At 42.8% G+C, this 22,682-nt stretch overlaps 1 protein-coding gene across 2 annotated transcripts; it reads left to right on the top strand.

Annotated features, from left to right (window-relative positions):
- Positions 1–1,132: 1,132 nt before the first annotated feature.
- Positions 1,133–22,300, top strand: LOC116318915 (protein NLRC3-like). 2 transcript variants are annotated; one of them, XM_039607998.1, is made up of 6 exons: positions 1,133–1,168; positions 4,527–4,662; positions 6,398–6,474; positions 6,592–8,380; positions 9,900–10,073; positions 22,147–22,300. In XM_039607998.1, the coding sequence occupies exons 2-6, from the start codon at positions 4,553–4,555 to the stop codon at positions 22,154–22,156; spliced, it is 2,160 nt and encodes a 719-aa protein (XP_039463932.1). In that variant the 5' UTR covers positions 1,133–1,168; positions 4,527–4,552; the 3' UTR covers positions 22,157–22,300. The 2 variants fall into 2 exon arrangements, 1 of the variants encoding a protein (XP_039463932.1); XR_005611107.1 differs by lacking the exons at positions 1,133–1,168; positions 4,527–4,662; positions 6,398–6,474; positions 6,592–8,380; positions 9,900–10,073 and adding an exon at positions 21,331–21,487.
- Positions 22,301–22,682: the final 382 nt, after the last annotated feature.

The following is a 22,682-nucleotide window of genomic DNA, read 5'->3' as shown; positions in this document are numbered from 1 at the left end:
TGTGTGCACTCAAATGGAGTCGAGTCAATTACCGCCACCTGTGGTCAAGTGCCATAGCTTACAGCCAGATTAACTTGTGACACACATCTTAGCCACGTTTGAATTCCTGTTTCATGCACAATACATTTGTAACTTTTAATTTTTTCTGTTTTTGTGTCTTGCAAATAAACCTTTAAACTGATTGAAATGATGTTATGTATTTATTTTTTGCCTATAACTACGGTTGCCCTGAGAGGCCAAACGTACTGCAACTTAAGAAAACACCAGCAATAAAAAAAAACGCTGCAAAAGCACAAAAAACACAACTGAAATAGGAAAAACAACAGCGGAAATAGGAAAAAAGAAAATGCAAATACAACAAACGAAAACACAAATAGGAAAAAAGAAAACGGAAGTGTTTCTGGGGAGACAATAGTAATTAGTAATAAACAGAGCCAGTGTGACTAAGTGGAGCTTGTGAGAGTGAGTGGGTTGAAGAAAGTGAGGGACTCAGATGTGTCAGTTGGTTTGTCTTTGTTTTTGAGTGTGGAGGAGAGTTAGATTGGGTTGGTTTTAAAGCTAAGTTAAGAATATTCTGAATTTCAATTCAATTTTATTTATATAGCACCAAATCACAACAACAGTCGCCTCAAGGCGCTTTATATTGTACAGTTTAATTTCCAAAACTTGCATATGATCTTCAGTTTGCAGCTGGACTATCACATAGCAGCTGGAGCAGTCTCAAATGGAGGCCAGTCCACTGCTGCCACCTGTGGCCAAGTGCCATAGCCTACTACTAGATGAACTTGTGACACACATCTGCAGTAGAGGCTGAGTGGCTGCTCTCACACCTGGAGCATCCAAATCGACCCACAAACACGCTGAAAGATGCAATGCCATCAATGTGGATTGTCCAGACTGAGAGACCTCTTCCCTCTGACCCCTCCCCAAACCCTCAAACCCTCCTACCCACCTCGACATACAAACTCTGTGTGGCTTCACGTGTTCTGTTGATGTTTACATGATCGAAATAACTTGAACACAAACACAAACAAACAAAGAGGAAGACCGCACCGGAAGGATTCAACTACAAGTCCCAACATCCTCTGTGTTTAGGGAGCAGTAGTGAAAGTGAAAGTATTGAGCCTCCGTTCAGAGCAGCAGGAGGAGGAAGGTGGAGCTGAGGCAGGTGAGTGTTAACATGAATATGTTTCTTCTTATGACATAAGATAATTCCACGCTGTTCGTGTCTGTGGGTGAAACGTGAGGCCGGTCGGCTCCTCTGAGCGCTGGTTTCCTGTAAGTAAAGAGGAAGTGAGTTTAGCTGAGCCTCCGTTTAGTGTGAGAGAGCAGGAGGAGAGTGAGAGCTGTGCTGAGGCCAGAGGTGTGGACTCGAGTCACATGACTTGGACTCGAGTCAGACTCGAGTCATTAATTTTATGACTTTAGACTTGACTTGAAAAAAGGTTGTAAGACTTGTGACTTGACTTGGACTTTTACACCAGTGACTTGGGACTTGAATTGGACTTGAACCTGTTTACTTGAAAAGACTTGATATTTTACCCAAATCTAAAATTTAACATACATATTATATAAAAAGTGCGGACCATTAATTCACTTTATTCATTCATTCATTCTTACCACACTCCGTATGTATGTGAGCGTGGGCTGTAGCACAGCCAATCAAATTAACCAGATTTGAAAAAACAAGAACAAAAACGCTCGAGCCAAAAATGCTTCCAAGAGTCATTTCTTTTCGGGTACATAAACTACTAAGTAGTCAACAAAAAAACGAAATGCAATATGCAAAACATGCAAGAAGAGAATCACAGACGGAGATGGAACAACTTCCAACTTTGTCCGACATTTGAAGTTGCATAAAGAACGGTAGGTTTTTTTTTTTTTTTTTTTTTTTTTTTGCTACGATGAGACAGCTGACTTAGCTAACTTCATCTTATTAGCAAATGTTCTTCGAGCTACGTTGATGATACTGTTTGGCTTTAACAGGTATGATATGTTTGTCATGCTATTTTAAATCCGGTCCTGCAAGCGCATCCAAGAATAACATGCAACTTGTTAGCTCAGAATTGTCGGTGAATGGTGAGCAGGGTCCGTTTCAGAAAGTGGGTTCTGTAGCTGTACTCAGTCTCTCTCCGTCTCCTCCCATCATTAACCCCGTAGATTTAACCCAGTTTAGACTGACAAATATTTATTTTACCATCACATCACAATTCAAAATCACTGTGTTTAATTTGCAATTAGTGTATGGTCGTGTTTAACTTTTGCATGTCTGAGCCTGGGAAATTTTTTTTTTTGGTTAGAAAATCTGGCCCACCTTAGTGTGTAATTGAGTAGTCCTGCTATACATGGCCTTTTTCTTCTTCTGTCATTTATGTCAATACATCAAATAAAATACTTTGATCTTATATTATTAGCTGTTGTTTATTTGCAAAGGTTATTCTCAACAGGGATGCTAGACAAAACGGCGTTTTCTACAGACAGCCTAGCATACGCTCTCCACTTGCGAGTGAAAAAGAAAAGAAAAACAGCCCTTCCCTATTGGTGTTAGAGTTTACCATGTCAGCCAATCAAAAAAAAATGATAAGGCAACATGTGACATTTGGTTGTTTAGGGAGAAGGGAAGTTTTAGGAGTGACACCCGCGACGGAAAGCGGGCGAGCGAAAAAAAAGAGAGAGAGAGAGTTTTCATATGTGAGACATTAGTGACGTTTAGCGTGTTTGGAGGCTATAGTTAGTTTGTTGTGTAGTTATTGTTTTGTATTGTGTGTCGGTTAGACTGCTGAATTTCATATTTGATCTAAAAAAGCTGTCAAAGGCAGATTCCAGTGTAAACGCTGTCTCCACATAGAAAACTGGACTGTTGCACCTCCAGTTGTCAGACCTGCAGGGTTTAGGCCTGTGGTGTTCTCCTCTGTCTTATACTGAACACAAACTACATTTTTGGACTGGCACAAATAATTTGTGTGCCTTCTTATTTGATGCAGCACACCTGATTGTTCTGTAAATAGATTTAAATGGTTATATAAAAACGCCTGAGGCCTTTGCTGCATTTTTAGGTAAATAGTACCATATAACTTTGTTGTTTGCAAAACTTGTGCATAATTTTTAGAAATGTACAATTTCTATTTGCATTTCAAGTTATGAAAATGATTCGTTAAACATGTAAAAAATATAACTTTTTCTACTCGGATTCTGAATTTTTGTCTGAATTTAGATCAACTGTGCTAATATAGTATACCAAAATGAAAAAATAACTCAAATTTCAGATATTTGAGGTTGTGCTGTAAATAATGATACCAAACAAGGCAAGAAAAACATATTTTAAAAGTGAAATATAGAAGTAAAATCAAAAGTAGTCAAGAACGCCAATTATACCGGGACCCCAGAGGGTTAAAAAAAAAAGACTTGAAAGGACTTGAAATTCAAAGTTTCGGACTTGGGACTTGACTTGAAAGTTGTCTGTCTTGACTTGCGACTTGACTCTGACTTGCTTGACTTTACTTGAGACTTGACTTGTGACTTGAGGATAAAGACTTGGGACTTACTTGAGACTTGCAAAACAATGACTTGGTCCCACCTCTGGCTGAGGCAGGGTGAGTGTTAACACCGCTCTGACATTACTGTGTCTCTGTGGCGGGAACAACAGGCTCCGTCAGTGGAGGCAAAAATAATCAGACTTTGGTTTTTCAAAGGAAACAACTTTATGTCGGAAGTTCCCGCACGCTCATTGGATAACGATGTGTCAATCTCAAGTTATTAGCCAATGAGCGTGCGGATCCACAGAAAGACCCGCCTTTATCACGGGACTTTTTAAAAACTACAATGGCAACAGAAACTCCGTGAGTGGAGTTCAGGCTGACGTTATGAAACTGTGACGTTTGAGCCACTTCCTGTTCTCAGTCCCAGCGTCCTGATCACCGAGGTTTCTGTTGCTCTGATATCTGATATTGATTATATTGGTAAACAGGCTGTAGCAGAAACATCAGGTCTGTTCTGAAAACTGTCTTTATTTTTTCAAAGTAAGGGAATATCTGTGGTCTGATACCGTGGGCTCATGGGCTAAGGACTTGGATTGACAAGTCAAGCGCAGATGATTGTGTTGTTTCTTATAAAGGCTTGTGTGTGTGTGTGCCTTCCTGTGTGTGTCCTTGTGTCAGTGGAACTGAATCAGTGTGTTAGAGAAAGTGCTCCTCTGCTGTGCCGTCATCGTGTGGATGCTTCTTTTAAAGTTGGAACTCATGTTTTTATGATCTGCTTCATTTCATTGAACCTTTATTTCTAACCATGAAGTCCCTTTGAGGTTACAGCCTCCTGGTTAGGTTGAGGCTGTTCTTGTGCTTCAGGCTGAAATATGAGGAGTAAGGAGTGGGGCTGGTTAGCCCTCATGACCCTCACCATAACACATACGTCACAGGACAGTGTTTACCACAGAAACTCCATGAAATGATCAATGAGAACTTTAGAAACCCGTCAGTGTGATGCTTCCAGTACAACAGCACCTCTGAGTGTGTGTGTTTGCCTCTCAGACTAACTCCACCCTGACATCAAGAAGATGGAGGAAGAGGATGGAGCAGGACCTGCAGCATCCAGCTGTGTGTCTGTGAGGAGTGACCGGTCCAAAGATAAACCTCCACACTTCAGTAATGAACCTGCAGCAACAATGTAAGAGAGCTGCTGACTCATTTATTCAGTGTAAATAATGATTTTTGATGCAATGGGAGAAGAAAAATGAAAAAAACAGTTTTAGAAATAAGGATTAAAATATTACAAACTATATTTTTGAGTTTCCTGATGTAGTACAAAAATATATGAACATAACTGTATATAGGACAGATATTTTACGGTTCTTTTAGGCAGCACCAAAAAACAAAAAGACTAATTTTAAGCTGTCTGAGGTAGTGAGTCAACATGTCACACTGGGTCAAAGGTCAGGGAGTAAAAGTGTGTTTTAAAGGAAGTTCAAAAGCAGCGAGTGAAGGAGCCTTTCGAGGTAAATCGTTCCATAACTGATCAAATTCAGTTGGTGGACCTCTGTGTGAAATCAAGCATCTGATTTACAGAGAGGATAACCCTCAAATGGGCTGTACAACATTATATATTGAGACAAAAACAGAGCTTATTGTAGCCATCGCTCTCTCGCATGGACGTGGCAGTCTTGCTGTCTGCTGCGAATCCTCCCCGTACCTCCGTGACCTCGTCTGGTATCTGCTCCCTCCTCTGTAAGAGACAGTAAAGGAAAACACGTCTCTGCCTAGTCTTGAAAATCTAATCTTATCATCCATCGTTCTTCTAGGGCCTCTTCTTCTTGTGGCCTCAGCTAACTGCTAATATTTAAATGGCTAACATTAACATGTGTGCCAGCCAGGTTATTCAGTGTTGTGACAGTCAGCTGCTTCAGCTGCTGCTGGGATGGGCTGTGGCAAAGAGAACAGAGAAAATCAAAATCAGAGTTTTTCTCTGAATTAAAAGCAAGGAAACAACAATATATTCTACATGGTGAAACTGATGGTTTATGGTGTTTGGGTCTGTTTTTCTGTATTTATGCAGATAAAGTGTAAACTCAGATGAATTATACCATCAAATGTTAAAGGAAAATATCAGGATGAGTGTCTGTGAGCCGAGAAGGACGTGAAGCGAGCAGTTTATCCCAGAGCTGAAGCTGCTCTGTGTGCAGAGATGAGCTCAGATTCCTGCTGTGATTGATCAACAGTCACAGAAATGTAGACTTGTAGTTATTACTGCAGTATGGTCACAGCAGACACTGATAAACATGTATTATGAGGATGGATGATCAAGTTTCTCACTCTCTCCTTTAAATCTCAGTTTTCTTCTTCTTCACAGTTTATCTGTTAATTTATTAATGAATAACACTGAAAGAGTTTCTGTTATATTTCCCCTTGAACATCACCTTATTAGGGCGGCATTAGGAAATAGCCCCCCTCCAAAGAATGAATAAATGAATGATGATAATAATAAAATGATTAAAAAGCAGAGCTCAGAGTGGTAGAAAGGTCAAACATGGATCCACGGGTGGTTCAACTGCATTTGGTGACGTGACTAAAGCAAATCTTTCAAATAATCCCACCATCAATGGGATGTTGTCTCCTTTACTACGGTTACTTTACTTGGTCACCGTGTGAATTTCTTTGAAATGAACCAAATTCTTTTATTTGTTGGTTGTTGCATATTTAAGCTCTACAGTCAGGAAAGGAGGAGATGAGGCCTCAACAATGTTGGGTTGTAGCTGTGGTTCAGGTTAGAGTGAGTGTCCATGGAATAAATGTAAGTCAGTGAACTGGAAACATGACTGTGTTCAAACTTTTTTTCCTTTTTATAATGAGTCTAATCAAAGGTGTACAGAAGTATCTCCACTTTGACTTTTCTGTGTCACCATCAGAGCTTCTGCACAGTGTGGAGAAAGATCCAGAACCAGAGCTGGACTGCAGACAGCCAGTCAGAGCAGCTGTGTACAAAGTAAGACTGAACATCTGTCTGCTGATGGACTCATTTCTGAAAACTGGACTTCTTGTTGTTGTTCAGACATTGAAGAGTTTTCTTTCTCTTTAGTCTCATTGTTTTTCTTTCTTTCAGCAGATGTTGGTCTGCAGGAGGTTTTAGATGAACATAAGATCAGTCTGAGGAGGAGATGTGAAAGTGTGACTGAAGGAAGTGATGAAACAGGAAGTAGAACCCTCCTCAACAGGATCTACACTGAGCTCTACATCACAGAGGGACAGAGTGAAGAGGTTCATACCCAACATGAGGTGAGGCAGCTGGAGACAGCTTCCAAGATGGACGCCCTCCATGACACTCCAATCAGCTGCCAGGACATCTTTAAAGCCTTACCTGACCAACAGAGACCCATCAGAGTGGTTCTGACCAACGGCGTCGCTGGTGTTGGAAAAACCTTCTCAGTGCAGAAGTTCACTCTGGACTGGGCAGAGGGCTTGGAGAACCAACACATCAGTGCGGTGGTTCTGCTTTCATTCAGGGAGCTGAACTTGGTCAGAGACGAGCAGTACAGTCTCCTGGAGCTGATCCATGTTTTCTATCCAACATTACAGAGCGTCACAGCAGAGCAGCTCACTGTGTGTAATCTTTTGTTCATCTTTGATGGCCTGGATGAAAGCAGATTTTCATTGGATTTCACCAACAGGAAGCTTGTGTCTGATGTCACACAGAAGTCATCAGTCAGTGAGCTGCTGACAAATCTCATCGAGGGGAATCTGCTTCCCTCGGCTCTCCTCTGGATAACTTCCCGACCTGCAGCAGCCAATCAGATCCCTCCTACATGTGTTGACAGGCTAACAGAAGTACGAGGCTTCACTGACGCCCAGAAGGAGGAGTACTTCAGGAGGAGATTCAGTGATGAAGAGCTGTCCAGCAGAATCATCTCCCACATGAAGACATCCAGGAGCCTCCACATCATGTGTAGTATCCCAGTCTTCTGCTGGATCACTGCTACAGTTCTGGAGCACATGTTGACTACAGAGCAGAGAGGAGAGCTGCCCAAGACCCTGACTGACATGTACTCACACTTCCTGCTGGTTCAGACAAAGAGGAAGAAGAACAAGTACCATGAGGGACATGAGACGAGTCCACAGGAGCTGACGGAGGCTGACAGGGAAGTTCTTCTGAAGCTGGGGAGGCTGGCGTTTGAACATCTGGAGAAAGGAAACATCCTGTTCTACCAAGAAGACTTGGAGCAGTGTGGTCTGGATGTCACAGAGGCCTCGGTGTACTCAGGAGTTTGTACAGAGATCTTCAAAAGAGAGTGTGTGATCTTCCAGAAACCAGTTTACTGCTTTGTTCATCTGAGCATTCAGGAGTTTCTGGCTGCAGTCTACATGTTCCACTGTTACACCAACAGGAAGTCAGAGGTGCTGAAGAACTTCTTTGGGAAAAAATATAAAGAGTCCTCTTTGGATGTGTTTCTCAAGAGAGTCATGAGAAAATCCCTCCAGAGTAAAAATGGCCTCCTGGACCTGTTTGTTCGCTTCCTTCATGGCCTCTGTCTGGAGTCCAACCAGAGACTCTTAGGAGGTCTGCTGGGTCAGACAGAGATCAGTCCAGAAACCATCCAGACAGTCATCAACAACCTGAAGGAGATGAACAGTGATGAAATCTCTCCTGACAGAAGCATCAACATCTTCCACTGTCTGATGGAGATGAACCACCTCTCAGTACATCAGGAGATCCAAGAGTTCCTGAAGTCAGAGAACAGATCAGAGAAACTCTCTGAGATCCAGTGCTCAGCTCTGGCCTTCATGCTGCAGATGTCAGAGGAGGTTCTGGATGACTTGGACCTGCAGAAGTACAACACATCAGAGCGGGGACGACAGAGACTGATTCCAGCTGTGAGGAACTGCAGAAAGGCTCGGTGAGTTCAGATGTGATCATTAACATCATTGATCAGTGTAGGTTAGTAGTTTAATTTTGAAAATAAAATCAGATTGTAACCACAAAGTGTTTGTGTCTGTACGCTGCAACCTTCCACACCATTCCTTTATTATACAGACTCAGCAGCAGCTCCATGGATCCCAAATCCAAGAGTGGAGAACAGATTTGAAGTGTGTCACATCCATGCAGTCACAGCTGTTTCCACCATGTTTCCACTGATATTAATCCTGTTCAATGACACGTTTCATATCAGCGAATATGTTCTTTAGGACGTCCACTGACATGTTTAAGTGTCCTGCTGGAAATCACTCAAATCATCCATGAAATCCATGAAAATCCTTTTAGTGTTTCTAACTTCACCCTCTGTCTCTCTCTCTCTCCATCCTCCTCACTGCTTCTTTCACTGATAATCACACAAACATCGTATTCAGCTACAAAATAACACAATAATATCATCTGATGATCATTATTATAAGAGCAGGATCCATATTTGATATCAGAGTAACACACTGCTTGGTTATGTGCAGTCATCATCAGTGACTGTGGGTCAAACAGAAGCTCTCTGATTGGTTGCTGACCTTGGTCACCTGTCCACTCTCACCTGTTTGTGTTTGCTCTCTCTTTGCTGTCTCCATCCTCTCTCTCCTTTCTCTCCCTCTCTGTCTTTGTACCGTCACTCAGGTCCAATGGAAATTTACAACATTGACATTTACAAACCAATCAAAGACAAACTGATCCATGTCAGGTTATAACAATATTCAAAGTGAATACAGGCTGCTGCTGGACACAGACAGGTGACATCATTTTGACTTGCTGTCACCTGGATCTGGACTCATAAACACTGAAGCCCGGAACAGGAATACAAATCATTTACTGCCAACTAGCGACACACCAGCAGATAATGGCTCAGAAAGCTAAAATGAGCCAATCATTTCTGTGTTTAGTTCCCCTGAAATCAGATCTGATATCAGCAGCTCTGAGTTCATTCATCATTATTGTCCAGTGGTGAGATTTCTGCTACGTTTGGTAACAGTCAGCAGGTTTTTCCTGCGTGTGGACGTGAACAGTCGTACCTGACAGCAGCAGGTAGCAAACAGAGATCATCTTTCCAGCTGGAACTCTTCAGTGAGCTGAACTCATTCAAAATGTTCTGGATTCAAAACAGGAAACAGTCCGAATGTATTTCTTCGCTCTGACTCTAGATCAGATCTCACTGACAGACTGTGGATATTATGGAAGCCTAAATGTGACACCATCTTCCTCCCTCATCTGCCGATTAAAGCCAAACAAAGATTCTCATTAAAAGTCTGAAGGTCTGAGAGAGACTGAATCATTGTGTCATGTTGAACACAGTAAGAGGAGCTGAAGCACAGATGTGAAGAGCAGATTCATCAGATTATGACCTCACTCTGTTTTGTCTTCATATGCATTCAGTCTGTGTTTATAATGCAGATTTTCTACTTTTATAATAACACATTTTATATTTTTTATCATCACAGGCTGATTCGGTATCGACTCTCAGAGTCTCACTGTGAAGTTGTGGCCTCAGCCCTGAAGTCCAACCCCTCCCATCTGACAGAGCTGGACATGAGTGAGAACAAGCTGCAGGATTCAGGTGTGAAGCTTCTGTGTGCTGGACTGGAGAGTCCAAACTGTCGACTGGAGACTCTGAGGTGAGTTCACTGACTGCAGCTGTTGTTGTTTTTCTATATTTCAGGTCTTTGATTGATGCTTGAAACTTTCTTTGGTTCCTAAATGTTCAGGATGTGTCTGAAGACAAATGTGAGAAGTTTGAGTGCTTTCAGAAATGTTGTGTCTTTCCAAACGACTGAACAACAGTTTTTCCTTTTGGCTCCAAACAGAAGTGACAGACTTGAGCAGGGTTCGTTTAAAGGCTGACAGAAGTGGAGTGGTGATGGGGAGATGTTTGACAGGACAGTTTTTAGCCTCCACAGGTTCATATTGTGCCTCATCAGTCAGTGAAGATGAAGTCAGTGCTGATGAGGCTGTAGAGTGTGTGAGGGATGTGAATGAGGCTGTTGAAGATCTGATGATAGCAAATAAAACCAGGCTGCAGAGACTTTGAGCCATACAGGGCACACAGTGTGTGTACAGAACAGCTGAAATCATTATGGAGGCCTCACTTGAATTTGGAAGCATCACAGTACAGCTTCACTAAAGTCTCTGATATGAGATGAGAAATGAAGCAGCCAGAGCTTTTTCATGAGTGGAAATCCACTGTGACTGTGAGCTGCTGCTACAGCCTCCAGATTAGCCAGCAGCTCATCCTGCTCAACATTTTCTCACCAACTTTAATGGAAGTGTGATGTTTTCAGCTGGAGTGATGGTCAGGGTGGCCTCCCTCTTCTCTTCTTCTCCTCTTCCTCTTTCATTTGTAAAGCCACTTCTGCTGCTTTCATTCATTTGGAAGTCCTGTAGCTGAGTTTGGGAGAGACTAACAGCCTCGGCAGCAGAGGGGAGAAAGGCTGTAACACCACCACTTTACTCTGTTCTACCTGTCACATCATTTTATCAGGAAACAAATATGCTCATGATTTTACTATGTTTGTCTTGAAGATGTAAGAAGATCACATGGTGCTTTTTATTATTGTGTTGGTTTGTTTCCTGTCTCTTGGATGGAGCCCAGCTGTGCGTGGCCCCTGGGCCTGTGGTCAGAGTGTGTGCTGGATAATCCGCCCAGGATGAGGCCAAACTGACACGGGATGAAATGTCTGTCACATAATTGAGCTTAGTGTAGTTTCATTTCTGCACAATTTAAAACAACCAAAACTTTTTCTGTCTTTTCTATGTTATACTGTAGACTTTCTTTGATACTGTGTCCAAAAGGAGCAGCTTTTACTTTGAAGGGAGCCGTCTCTGTTTCCTCTTCAGGTTGGATGATGGAAGCAAATGAGTATGTGATGTTCTTTCAGTGTTGCACTTTGTAGACGCTCCTGAGCACTGGTCTCACAGCCAGCTGCACATAGAGACCAGTGTTGTTAGTCCAGGTCAGAAGATGACTTGTTTGAATGAAAATGAGCTTGTAGTTTGTCTGCTTTAATCATGTGACTGGAAAAAGGTGTTGGACTTCAAATATGTCCATTTCTTTCACACTTCACCTTTAAAAGTGAAGCCATGTGGTTCCTGGAAGGAAAAACACGACTTTTTCAAGTCTTTGTCCTGTTTTTATGAGAAATGTACGACTTTAATGTGAAACATTCAGAGTTTTTTCTCTTGTTGTGTTTGTTTGAAGCTGCTTCCTGTTGGCTTCAGCTGTTTGGAGTTTCCATTTTCTAAACTTCTACATTCTGAACCTTCTTCAGCTCTGAACAGATGATGAAACACTGAATGATTCCAAGCACTTTGTCTAATAAACTTACATCTTTCATTCTTTATACAGATTGAAGGAATGTGGTTTGTCAGAGATCAGCTGTGATTATCTGGCAGCAGCACTGAAGTCCAACCCCTCCCATCTGAGAGAGCTGGACCTGAGTACTGACTACTGGTCTTCGATCAACAACAAGCTGCAGGATTCAGGAGTGAAGCATCTGTGTGGTTTCCTGGAGAGTCCAGGATGTAAACTTGAAACTCTGAGGTCAGTCAGCATGTTTTAGTTGTGCTGAGATGAATATGATGTGAAAGTTGTGCTGACACTAAACTGCAGACATCAGGCTGATATTATACTGATCCACACTGAGGATCTTCATGGTAAAGTCTGTTTTCTTCTTCTCTGGTTTAGTCCATTGACTGCAGCAGAACAATGTTCACATTTCAAACAGTGATACTCAACGTATGGCCCGCGGCCCACACGCGGCCTGCCCACCTTTCCTGATTCAGAGAGAGTGGACCCTGATTAACTGTGTAGCTTCTTCCTCACAGTTCTGAGTATCAGACACAACAATGAATAATCCACAGCTGACTGTCTTTAGGTCAAAGGTCACGGCACACAGCAGACAGTGGGAAATATTCTAATTCTGATCATTTATCAGCACATATCCATATGTATGAAAACAAAGCTGACACTGTGAGACTTGATCAGAGGTGTGATCATCACAGCAGAGGCCTTTGTGTCAAAGTCACTGAGGATCAAACAGAAACACATGAAGCAGATTTTCCTCTTCTGGCTTTTTATAGCAGATAACCTTCAAAATATTCTGCAGTCAATCAAAAACTGAAGCAAACCATGAATCAACATGTGAACATGAGCTGATGCTGCTGAAGTGAAGCAAAGTTACAGAGGTTTGATTACAGACACAGCTGAGAGTTTGTAATCTGTCATCATTTTAAAAGGTTTCAATTTCTTCAGTATTGAACAGCAGAAATGAGGCTTTGTTTTCAGAGGCCGACAGCAGTGAACACAACAGCAGACTGGTGCGTAATAAGTAGAGATGGCACGATACCACTTTTTTATGTCCGATACCGATACCGATATCATAAATTTGGATATCTGCCGATACCGATACTAATCCGATATAGTGTGTTTTTTAATCAATAAAACTGTTTTTTTTAATATCTTGCTGCATTTTGTATAAGTTCATACTCAAGTTTAAATAAACAACAACACTAAAGCTATTCTGTTATACCTGTATGTAAAAAATACACTGCACCCAAAATATTTCATAGTTCAGCAACACTGATCAATCTAATAAACTTAAACCTGCTCCATCCTCCCTATTCTGGTATTTTAAAGAGTACTTAGCAGAAATATTAAACAACCTAACTAATAGGGTTGCAAACTCCCAGCAAAAAAAAAAAAAGGGAACCACCGCCCACCCTCCATCTCATGATGCTTAATCGACATAATCAACTTTAATTTGATGCAGTATGAAAAAAAAATGCACAGAAATAAATTATTTTTCAAGAATAATTAAATAGATTCAACATCTTTCTTCTACAGAATTGCAGACTGCACAGATGGTATCTTCCCAAAGGAAAAAGTAGTATAGCTTACTAGGGTATATTAGACATTTAACAGTTACTATATACAGTAATGGACTTCTATACATTTTACATCAGATTAAAACTTTGGGTGTAAGATTCAGATAATTATTTATTAAAAGCTAGACATTTTAAATGAGAATAAGAAAGAAAAGTATGTCTTTGTGCCCCCCTTTTCCCTGTTAATGCCCTATCGGCCCCCCTGGCTACACTTTGCTAGATCCGCCCCTGCACAGTTACCAGCCATCAGCTACGTAGAAAAGGATCCTGGTGTAGAAAGTAATATTAAATAAATTCTAACAACAGCTTATCAAGCTTAAAGCGCGCTGCTGTTGTTCAGCTGCTGTTTTCCTCCTTGTGGTGCAAAGTGGGCCAAAACAAACAAGAGAGACGGACTCGCGACAGAAAAGCCGATCAGCTGATCATTAAGGAGTTTCATGAAGTAGCGGCAGGAGAGGGAGGGAAAGAGAGAGAGGCAGACGCTCCATATATCGGTGGTTAAGCTTAACGCAGGTACGCTTTACAAACATTCAGAGATGAACTTACACACTTGCTTTACTTCTCTCTGGGATAACTTCCTCGGAGATGAAATGCTGGTTTGCTAGCGAGGCTACAAATACACACAGTCGCTCAATCACGTGAGGCACACTGCTCCGAGGTGCTACGGTTATGAGCCGAGTTACGCCATGTCGCAAGTTTTGTGAGGTGTTTTTTTGATATTTAATGGATCGGATTACATTTTTTATTTCTCGCCGATATCCGATCCAGTAATTTACGTCAGTATCGGACCGATACCGATACCTAATATCGGATCGGTCCATCTCTAGTAATAAGCAGTGAATAATGCAGAAAACAGATTTTTGAAGGTAAACTGTTCTTGAAGTACACTGAGAGAGAGAGAGCTGTGCAGGAAGTAAACGTCAAAGTCAGAGAGAATTCATGAGCATATTTATCAAACGTGAAGCAGAGTTTGGATCTTCTTTTGCTGCTGGTTCACTCAGTTTTGGTTGGAGACAGATGAAACCTGCAGCTTCAGGATCTGTGAGCTGTGATACTTTCAGCCCCGATGGCGTGTCCGTGTACGTGCCGTCGAGTGAACGATCCACGCTCTGTGTTTCCATCTTTGTGTGTTTAGCTGCTCTCATTTACTGTTTTAGCTGTTTGCTTGTTGTTGAAATACTTTTGGGAGCTTTAACCTGAGATTCTGGCAAAATACATTTATATTAAAAATCCATTCAGGATTGAATGAATCAACATTGCTTTATTCAAATTAAAACCATTTAAATAGGAAAATCCATCTTTTTACACCCGCCTCTAATGCTGGGTAATGTCAGCTGGTCCATGTGCAGCTGGCTGTGAGGCTCAGGGAGCGTCTATAAAGTGCAACACTGAATCAATCAATCAATCAATCAATATACTTTATTAATCCCAAGGGAAATTAGGGTTACAGCAGGCAGCACGCTAATGGCGCATGCGCACTTACAAAGGAACCTTCTGACCAACTTTACACAAACAACACACTGGGGAGACATGTCAGAAAGGTAGGCTGATAGGAAAAAAAAAACAATGAAAATACATAACATGAGGAGAGAGGAGGAGAAAAAAACTCCACTCAGACTGAGCTCCTAGTGGGAGAACAGTTTGATAACAGAAAAAACACCTTAGCACAAAAAGCACATGACTATCAATACACCATAGAAACACAAGACAAGCAACAGGGGCGGGTAAAGGGTAAGAGAGAGCCGGTGTAGACAGCACTTCCGGTCCTGCAGCATGTCTGCGCTGGTCCAGTCGACTGCCATCTTCCCCGGTAGGGCACAAGCATCGTAGACGTTTGGAAGGGAGGGGGGATCAGTGTGTGCATATCAGTGTAGGTGTATGTGTGTGTGTGTGTGTGTGTGTGTGTCCAGAGTCAAGCTGAGACAGTGTCCTTCGCCCTGCCAGGCTAAGTAAACAGTCTTCCAGCCAACTCAGGTGGCCTTGCATAGGAAAGGAGGAGCAGACAAAACACAGTCGTTATCAAGGAGTTTTTTGTTCGGCTCCAGCCTTGAGCCCACAGCTGGCGCCGAAGGGGTAGTCGCATTATGGTGGTGATTTTTCTTTTGCAAACAACTCATGAGAATTTCAAGCTGTTTTTAGCACTCCGACACTGGTCTCTCAATTTCCCTTTGAATAGCTGCGAGCTTCTCCATGATGTTATTAGCCGTCGATCCCGTGATCTTGTCACTCCGTTGCTCACAGAGCAGATTCTGAGACCTCACGACCGTAGCCAACTGATCCGAGATGTAATCCAGCTTCCTCCCTGAGTTGTTGTTTTGGGTGGATTCTTTCCTGATGAAATCCAATATACGCTCAGAGGTGTTATTTTGAGCATTCACTGCAGTCGTAAGCGCCTCCAAGCTCTTAACCATGCTGCATTCAGTGAGCCCTTTCTGAGAAGTCGCACCCCGTCCAATCGTTTCAATCCCAGCGGGCAGCCTTTTGGGTGTTTGAACAGCCGGTTCCCCTCTCTTAATTCTCCGATAGGCCAGGGCCAAGCCAGCTCCGATCAGCAAGAACCCTGTTATCATGGTTCCGAATAGGTAGATATCTTCAGCGTCCTAGATCGACAATCCCGCCAGGCACACGATCCTCCAGTTCTGCCACCCGTCCATCGTGTATCCGGCAGGGAAAGTACCTCCAGGGCACTCGGGCTCTCCCGAGCCCAGACTTCTCGTTGAGAAAATGGTGTCAATAGCGTTCAGAGACCAGTTGATCAAATCCATAGTTCTCTTTTAGGTTTTAGACACAGACTGTGAGAGAGTGTTCCAGGGAAAGTAATAAAACACAAGACAAGACAAGGACAGAAGAAGCTAAGCAGGGAAGATAAGGGCAGGAGAGGAGAAAAGTGCGACCGCCTTTCCTGAGAGCCAAAAGAAAGAACATCATCCATAAATATTGAGGAATAACTGGACTCTCATACAGCGAGACTCAAATGCCTTTAAACATCAGGTTATCCTGCTGATCCAAGTCCAACACTGAGTTTGTAAAAACATGTTTGTCAATCATTTTGTTTGGTTTGTGAGGAAAATGATTCAATAACTTGCTGCTAATACACAACATTTCATCATATTTCCTCATAACCCTCTTTTGTCTGACCATTTGATCCCATTTGAATTTGCAATAAAGGATCCACAGAGTTTGGTGACAATAATGACAGTAGATGTTTGTGTGATGGAAGCAAATGAGTGTGTGATGTTCTTTCAGTGTTGCACTTTGTAGACGCTCCCTGAGCACTGGTCTCACAGCCAGCTGCACATAGAGACCAGTGTTGTTAGTCCAGGTCAGAAGATGACTTGTTGGAATGAAAATGAGCTTGTAGTTTGTCTGCTTTAATCATGTGACTGGAAAAAGGTGTTGGACTTCAAATATGTCCGTTTCTTTCGCACTTCACCTTTAAAAGTGAAGCCATGTGGTTCCTGGAAGGAAAAACACGACTTTTTCAAGTCTTTGTCCTGTTTTTATGAGAAATGTACGACTTTAATGTGAAACATTCAGAGTTTTTTCTCTTGTTGTGTTTGTTTGAAGCTGCTTCCTGTTGGCTTCAGCTGTTTGGAGTTTCCATTTTCTAAACTTCTACATTCTGAACCTTCTTCAGCTCTGAACAGATGATGAAACACTGAATGATTTCAAGCACTTTGTCTAATAAACTTACATCTTTCATTCTTTATACAGATTGAGGGGCTGTGGTTTGTCAGAGATCAGCTGTGATTATCTGGCAGCAGCACTGAAGTCCAACCCCTCCCATCTGAGAGAGCTGGACCTGAGTACTGTGTTCCCCCCTTGGTCGACTAACCAGAACAAGCTGCAGGATTCAGGAGTGAAGCATCTGTGTGGTTTCCTGGAGAGTCCAGGATGTGGACTTGAAACTCTGGGGTCAGTCAGCATGTTTTAGTTGTGCTGAGATGAATATGATGTGAAAGTTGTGCTGACACTAAACTGCAGACATCAGGCTGATATTATACTGATCCACACTGAGGATCTTCATGGTAAAGTCTGTTTTCTTCTTCTCTGGTTTGGGAGAACATCCAGCCTCCACAGAAAGGCCAACAAGCTTCAACCTACAACCTTCTTGCTTTAACGCACTAGTGCGAACCACTTTTCCCCATTTCAGCCCAAATCCTGCATCTTCCTGTTTCTGACTCCAGGCCAGCTCCACTAACACTTTCTCCTCAGACACTGCCACCTAGTGGAGGAAGTCTTAGTTCCATTTGAAGCTTCAGATTACAGTTAGTTCCTTTAAAAAGAGGTGGAGGTGGTGGGGCCACAGCACCATCATCACTGAGTGCCATAGGACACTTAACCTTTGTTTCCATATGCTGGGAACTTCCTGTTGTTCCAAGGAGGACTGGAAAATGTGTGAAAATCTCCCAGTCAGTTCCTCACAGCACACTTCAATCATTTCCCTCCCACAGCATCGGGACCAGGGCTTTTTCTCTCTTTGGTCCCACTAAGAGATTTCCACACAAACACCTCATCAGTGGGACTCTCAGAGCTACCAGCCCTTTGCTACAATCACAAAGCTCTTCATTGAAATCAATGATATCAAAGCTGGAATCACATGAGTCCAAGTCTTCTGCTGATTCAGCATCACATTCATCTTTGCTCCTTGTTCTGCATCCCCACCATGGACTTCATTCCTTTCCAAGCCAGCCTTGAGTGTCCTTTATTCAGCTCATCCTCTGCTTTACTTTTACACCTGATTTTAGCTGCTTTATCTCTCTTTGAACAAGTTTCTGTCCCTCAATCTTTTTCTTCTCTCCCTCATAACAAGACAGCTTCTTCTGCCAGAGAACATGTTGAAGTGATTTACTAATCCAGGGCTGCTTATTGGGGAAAATACTTCCTGTTTCCAAAGTAATCCCCATTTTCCCCAGAAAGAAATGTAAGTAGAAACCGATGATCTAAGTGAGAACATGAGCCTTTAAAAAGTCCCAGTGGGTGCAGTCAAAGCAGTCCCTCAGTCCCAGTATAGAGTCTTTGGTCCAGACTGGACCAACTGTGTGCCCAGTTTGAGCTCTCTTCAGTGCTGTGACCTGACAGACCCAGAGGGGCCATCACATCACATGTAGAAGCTCCCCTAATGGAGCCACAACACATGTCCAATACTTAGTCTGTCTTGTTGGACCAACTGGAAGAAATGATTCAAGGACTTAGTCACAGAACAGAGATTCAAATCTCCAAATCCAACTGGCTGCATCAGGACATATAGTCTGAAACTCTGCACAGTTTCCTGTTTGAAGCTGCTTCCTGTTGGCTTCAGCTGTTTGGAGTTTCCATTTTCTAAACTTCTACATTCTGAACCTTCTTCAGCTCTGAACAGATGATGAAACACTGAATGATTTCAAGCTCACACTTTGTCTAATAAACTTACATCTTTCATTCTTTATACAGATTGAGGGGCTGTGGTTTGTCAGAGATCGGCTGTGATTATCTGGCAGCAGCACTGAAGTCCAACCCCTCCCATCTGAGAGAGCTGGACCTGATCTAGAACAACCTGCAGGATTCAGGAGTGAAGCATCTGTGTGGTTTCCTGGAGAGTCCAGGATGTGGACTTGAAACTCTGAGGTCAGTCAGCATGTTTTAGTTGTGCTGAGATAAATATGATGTGAAAGTTGTGCTGACACTAAACTGCAGACATCAGGCTGATATTATACTGATCCACACTGAGGATCTTCATGGTAAAGTCTGTTTTCTTCTTCTCTGGTTTAGTCCATTGACTGCAGCAGAACAATGTTCACATTTCAAACCTTCAAAGAAGAAGAAAAATCCTCCACTGGATAATTCACTGTGAAACTCTCCAACTCTTCATTCCACCTTAAAGTCTGTGTGACACTGAAATCCAAAGCAAAATGTCCGTTTGCTTTACAGACAGCAGTCCAACACAAACATACACACATCATCCAAAACACAGTCCAACATCCAAATCTCCTCCACTGCCAGCATGAATGATGGGAAAGAGAAGGAGGAACACTCTGACATTCAGGGTTAGAATGAGTTTCATGAAGCAGACTGTGAAGATCAAAGCTGCATTAGAAGCTTACATGAATGAATGAGTGGACAGAAGTGGACAGAGATCATCTGAAGCACTTCAAAGGCTTTAAATCAGCACATTTCTCTTTATTCTTTATCAACTCTGTTAGTTTCTCTCAGTTTTCTGTGGAATGAAGCTAACAGCAGGCTAATAAGATGCTGACCAATAGGTTTCTATTAAAGGTTGTAATTTGTATCTGAAAAGTGCTTTGGCTCAGCAGGGATCAGCTTACAGGTAGAATACAGCTGCTGGATGGGATTAGCATGTCATAGCTATCTACCAAACTGCTAACTGGGGATTTCAGGCCATCTATGAATCATTTTTGCTAACTGTTTATTCAGCTTAGGCTCACAGGGCTGCAGCCTGTGCCCTAGCTGTCATAGGGCAAGAGGCGTGGTCCACCTGCACAGGTGAGCAGTCCATCACAGGGCCAACAGAGAGGGACAGAGAAGCACTCTCTCACATCCACACCTACAGCCAATTTAGAAGCACCAATGAACCTAAGCAGCATTTCATTGGACTGTGGGAGAACATCCAACCTCCACAGAAAGACCAACAAGCTTCAACCTACAACCTTCTTGCTTTAAGGAACTAGTGCGAACCACTTTTCCCCATTTAAGCCCAAATCCTGCATCTTCCTGTTTCTGACTCCAGGCCAGCTCCACTAACACTTTCTCATCAGACACTGCCACCTAGTGGAGGAAGTCCTAGTTCCATTTGAAGCTTCAGATTACAGTTAGTTCCTTTACAAAGAGGTGGAGGTGGTGGGGCCACAGCACCATCATCACTGAGTGCCATAGGACACTTAACCTTTGTTTCCATATGCTGGGAACTTCCTGTTGTTCCAAGGAGGACTGGAAAATGTGTGAAAATCTCCCAGTCAGTTCCTCACAGCACACTTCAATCATTTCCCTCCCACAGCATCAGGACCAGGGCTTTTTCTCTCTTTGGTCCCACTGAGAGATTTCCACACAAACACCTCATCAGTGGGACTCTCAGAGCTACCAGCCCTTTGCTACAATCACAAAGCTCTTCATTGAAATCAATGATATCAAAGCTGGAATCACATGAGTCCAAGTCTTCTGCTGATTCAGCATCACATTCATCTTTGCTCCTTGTTCTGCATCCCCACCATGGACTTCATTCCTTTCCAAGCCAGCCTTGAGTGTCCTTTATTCAGCTCATCCTCTGCTTTACTTTTACACCTGATTTTAGCTGCTTTATCTCTCTTTCAACACGTTTCTGTGCCTCAATCTTTTTCTTCTCTCCCTCATAACAAGACAGCTTCTTCTGCCTGAGAACATGTTGAAGTGATTTACTAATCCAGGGCTGCTTATTGGGGAAAATACTTCCTGTTTTCAAAGTAATCCCCATTTTTCCCAGAAAGAAATGTAAGTAGAAATCGATGATCTAAGTGAGAACATGAGCCTTTAAAAAGTCCCAGTGGGTGCAGTCAAAGCAGTCCCTCAGTTCCAGTATAGAGTCTTTGGTCCAGACTGGACCAACTGTGTGCCCAGTTTGAGCTGTCTTCAGTGCTGTGACCTGACAGACCCAGAGGGGCCATCACATCACATCTAGAAGCTCCCCTAATGGAGCCACAACACATGTCCAATACTTAGTCTGTCTTGTTGGACCAACTGGAAGAAATGATTCAAGGTCTTAGTCACAGAACAGAGATTCAAATCTCCAAAATCCAACTGGCTGCATCAGGACATATAGTCTGAAAACTCTGCACAGTTTCCTGTTTGAAGCTGCTTCCTGTTGGCTTCAGCTGTTTGGAGTTTCCATTTTCTAAACTTCTACATTCTGAACCTTCTTCAGCTCTGAACAGATGATGAAACACTGAATGATTTCAAGCTCACACTTTGTCTAATAAACTTACATCTTTCATTCTTTATACAGATTGAGCGACTGTGGTTTGTCAAAGATCAGCTGTGATTATCTGGCAGCAGCGCTGAAGTCCAACCCCTCCCATCTGAGCTTCCTGGACCTGTCGGGAAACAACCTGAAGGATCCAGATGTGAAGCAGCTGTCTGATCTTCAGCAGAGTCCAGACTACAGACTGGAGACTCTGGTGTAAGTAGAGTGATGGAGTGAGTGTGTGGTGCTACCAGCAGTATTGTACTAAACACAGTCAGTATGAAACAAAGATCCAGTGTTTCCTGTAAAGCTGCAGCTTCTCAGTGAAGCTGTGAGAGGAGAATGGTGACAGGCTTCAGGATTGGACACAAACACTTCCTGTTTCTGACCTTTATGGTCACCATAGTAACGGCTGACACGCTGTGATCAAACACTGTCAACAGCCAATCAGCTCTCTGAACAAAGCAGCACGCAGACCAATGACTGCATTCATTTCCAAGTTTAAAGCAGTGAAGAACACAGTCTGTAGGTGAGGAAGAATTTAGTGAGAGCAGATGTTTGGATGGAACAGCTGGAACCGTCCATCTGGATTGTTGGGGTAGTTGTTGGGGTTCCTACAGAGCTCAGAGTGGACACACCAAGGTTATTTTAATGAATGAAAGTCCAAACTCAAACTAGGAGTGAGAAACATTTTCATCAACTTCAATAAAAATCCAAAGGTTAGAAAAAGTGAAGCAACAATGAGTCCTAGTACAGTCCCAGCACTGAAGTCCCTGCTGCTCTTTATACTGGATGTGCTGCATCACTGACTGACAGCTGATGAAGAGTCTCTGGAAACACTCGTTTATCTCCTCTGCTCTTCCTTCTTCTCTCAGGCGGAGCTGATGATGGTAAACAGGACGGTGTGTGTGCTGAGAGAGGAGGAGCTGTGTCCTGATGATCCAGAGAGGTTGAAGCAGCAGCAGCTTGTGTGTAGAGACGCTCTGACTGGGCCATGTTACTGGGAGGTGGAGAGGAGAGCTTCATCCAGCAGTGACTGACAGAGGAATGAAGTGCAGATGACTGTCAGTGCTGCAGAGTGAACTGCTCTGAGAACAGCTCCACTGTCAGACACAATGTAGAGTCCAGCATCATCCCTGTGTGTCCCTCTGGATCTGACAGAGGATCATCAGTGGATCTGGACTGCTCTGCTGCTGCTCTGTCCTTCTACAGTCTCTGCACAGTCTCTGTCTGACTCTGGCTTCAGACCCTCCTGGATCAAACTCACCTGGAAAGACTTTCAAACATCACTCAATAGATTTGAATACAGAATATATTTGATATACACTGTAGATGTACTGTAGAGTTACAGTTTGTCACTTGTAAATACAGTCTGTGAGCAGCTATGAGCTGAAAGATCTTTCTAGAAACA

The sequence above is a fragment of the Oreochromis aureus genome, linkage group 3, assembly GCF_013358895.1.
Source record: "Oreochromis aureus strain Israel breed Guangdong linkage group 3, ZZ_aureus, whole genome shotgun sequence".
Taxonomy (NCBI): Eukaryota; Metazoa; Chordata; class Actinopteri; order Cichliformes; family Cichlidae; genus Oreochromis; species Oreochromis aureus.
Note: the sequence above shows the minus strand (reverse complement) of the source record. Positions and strands in the feature narration are given on the sequence as shown.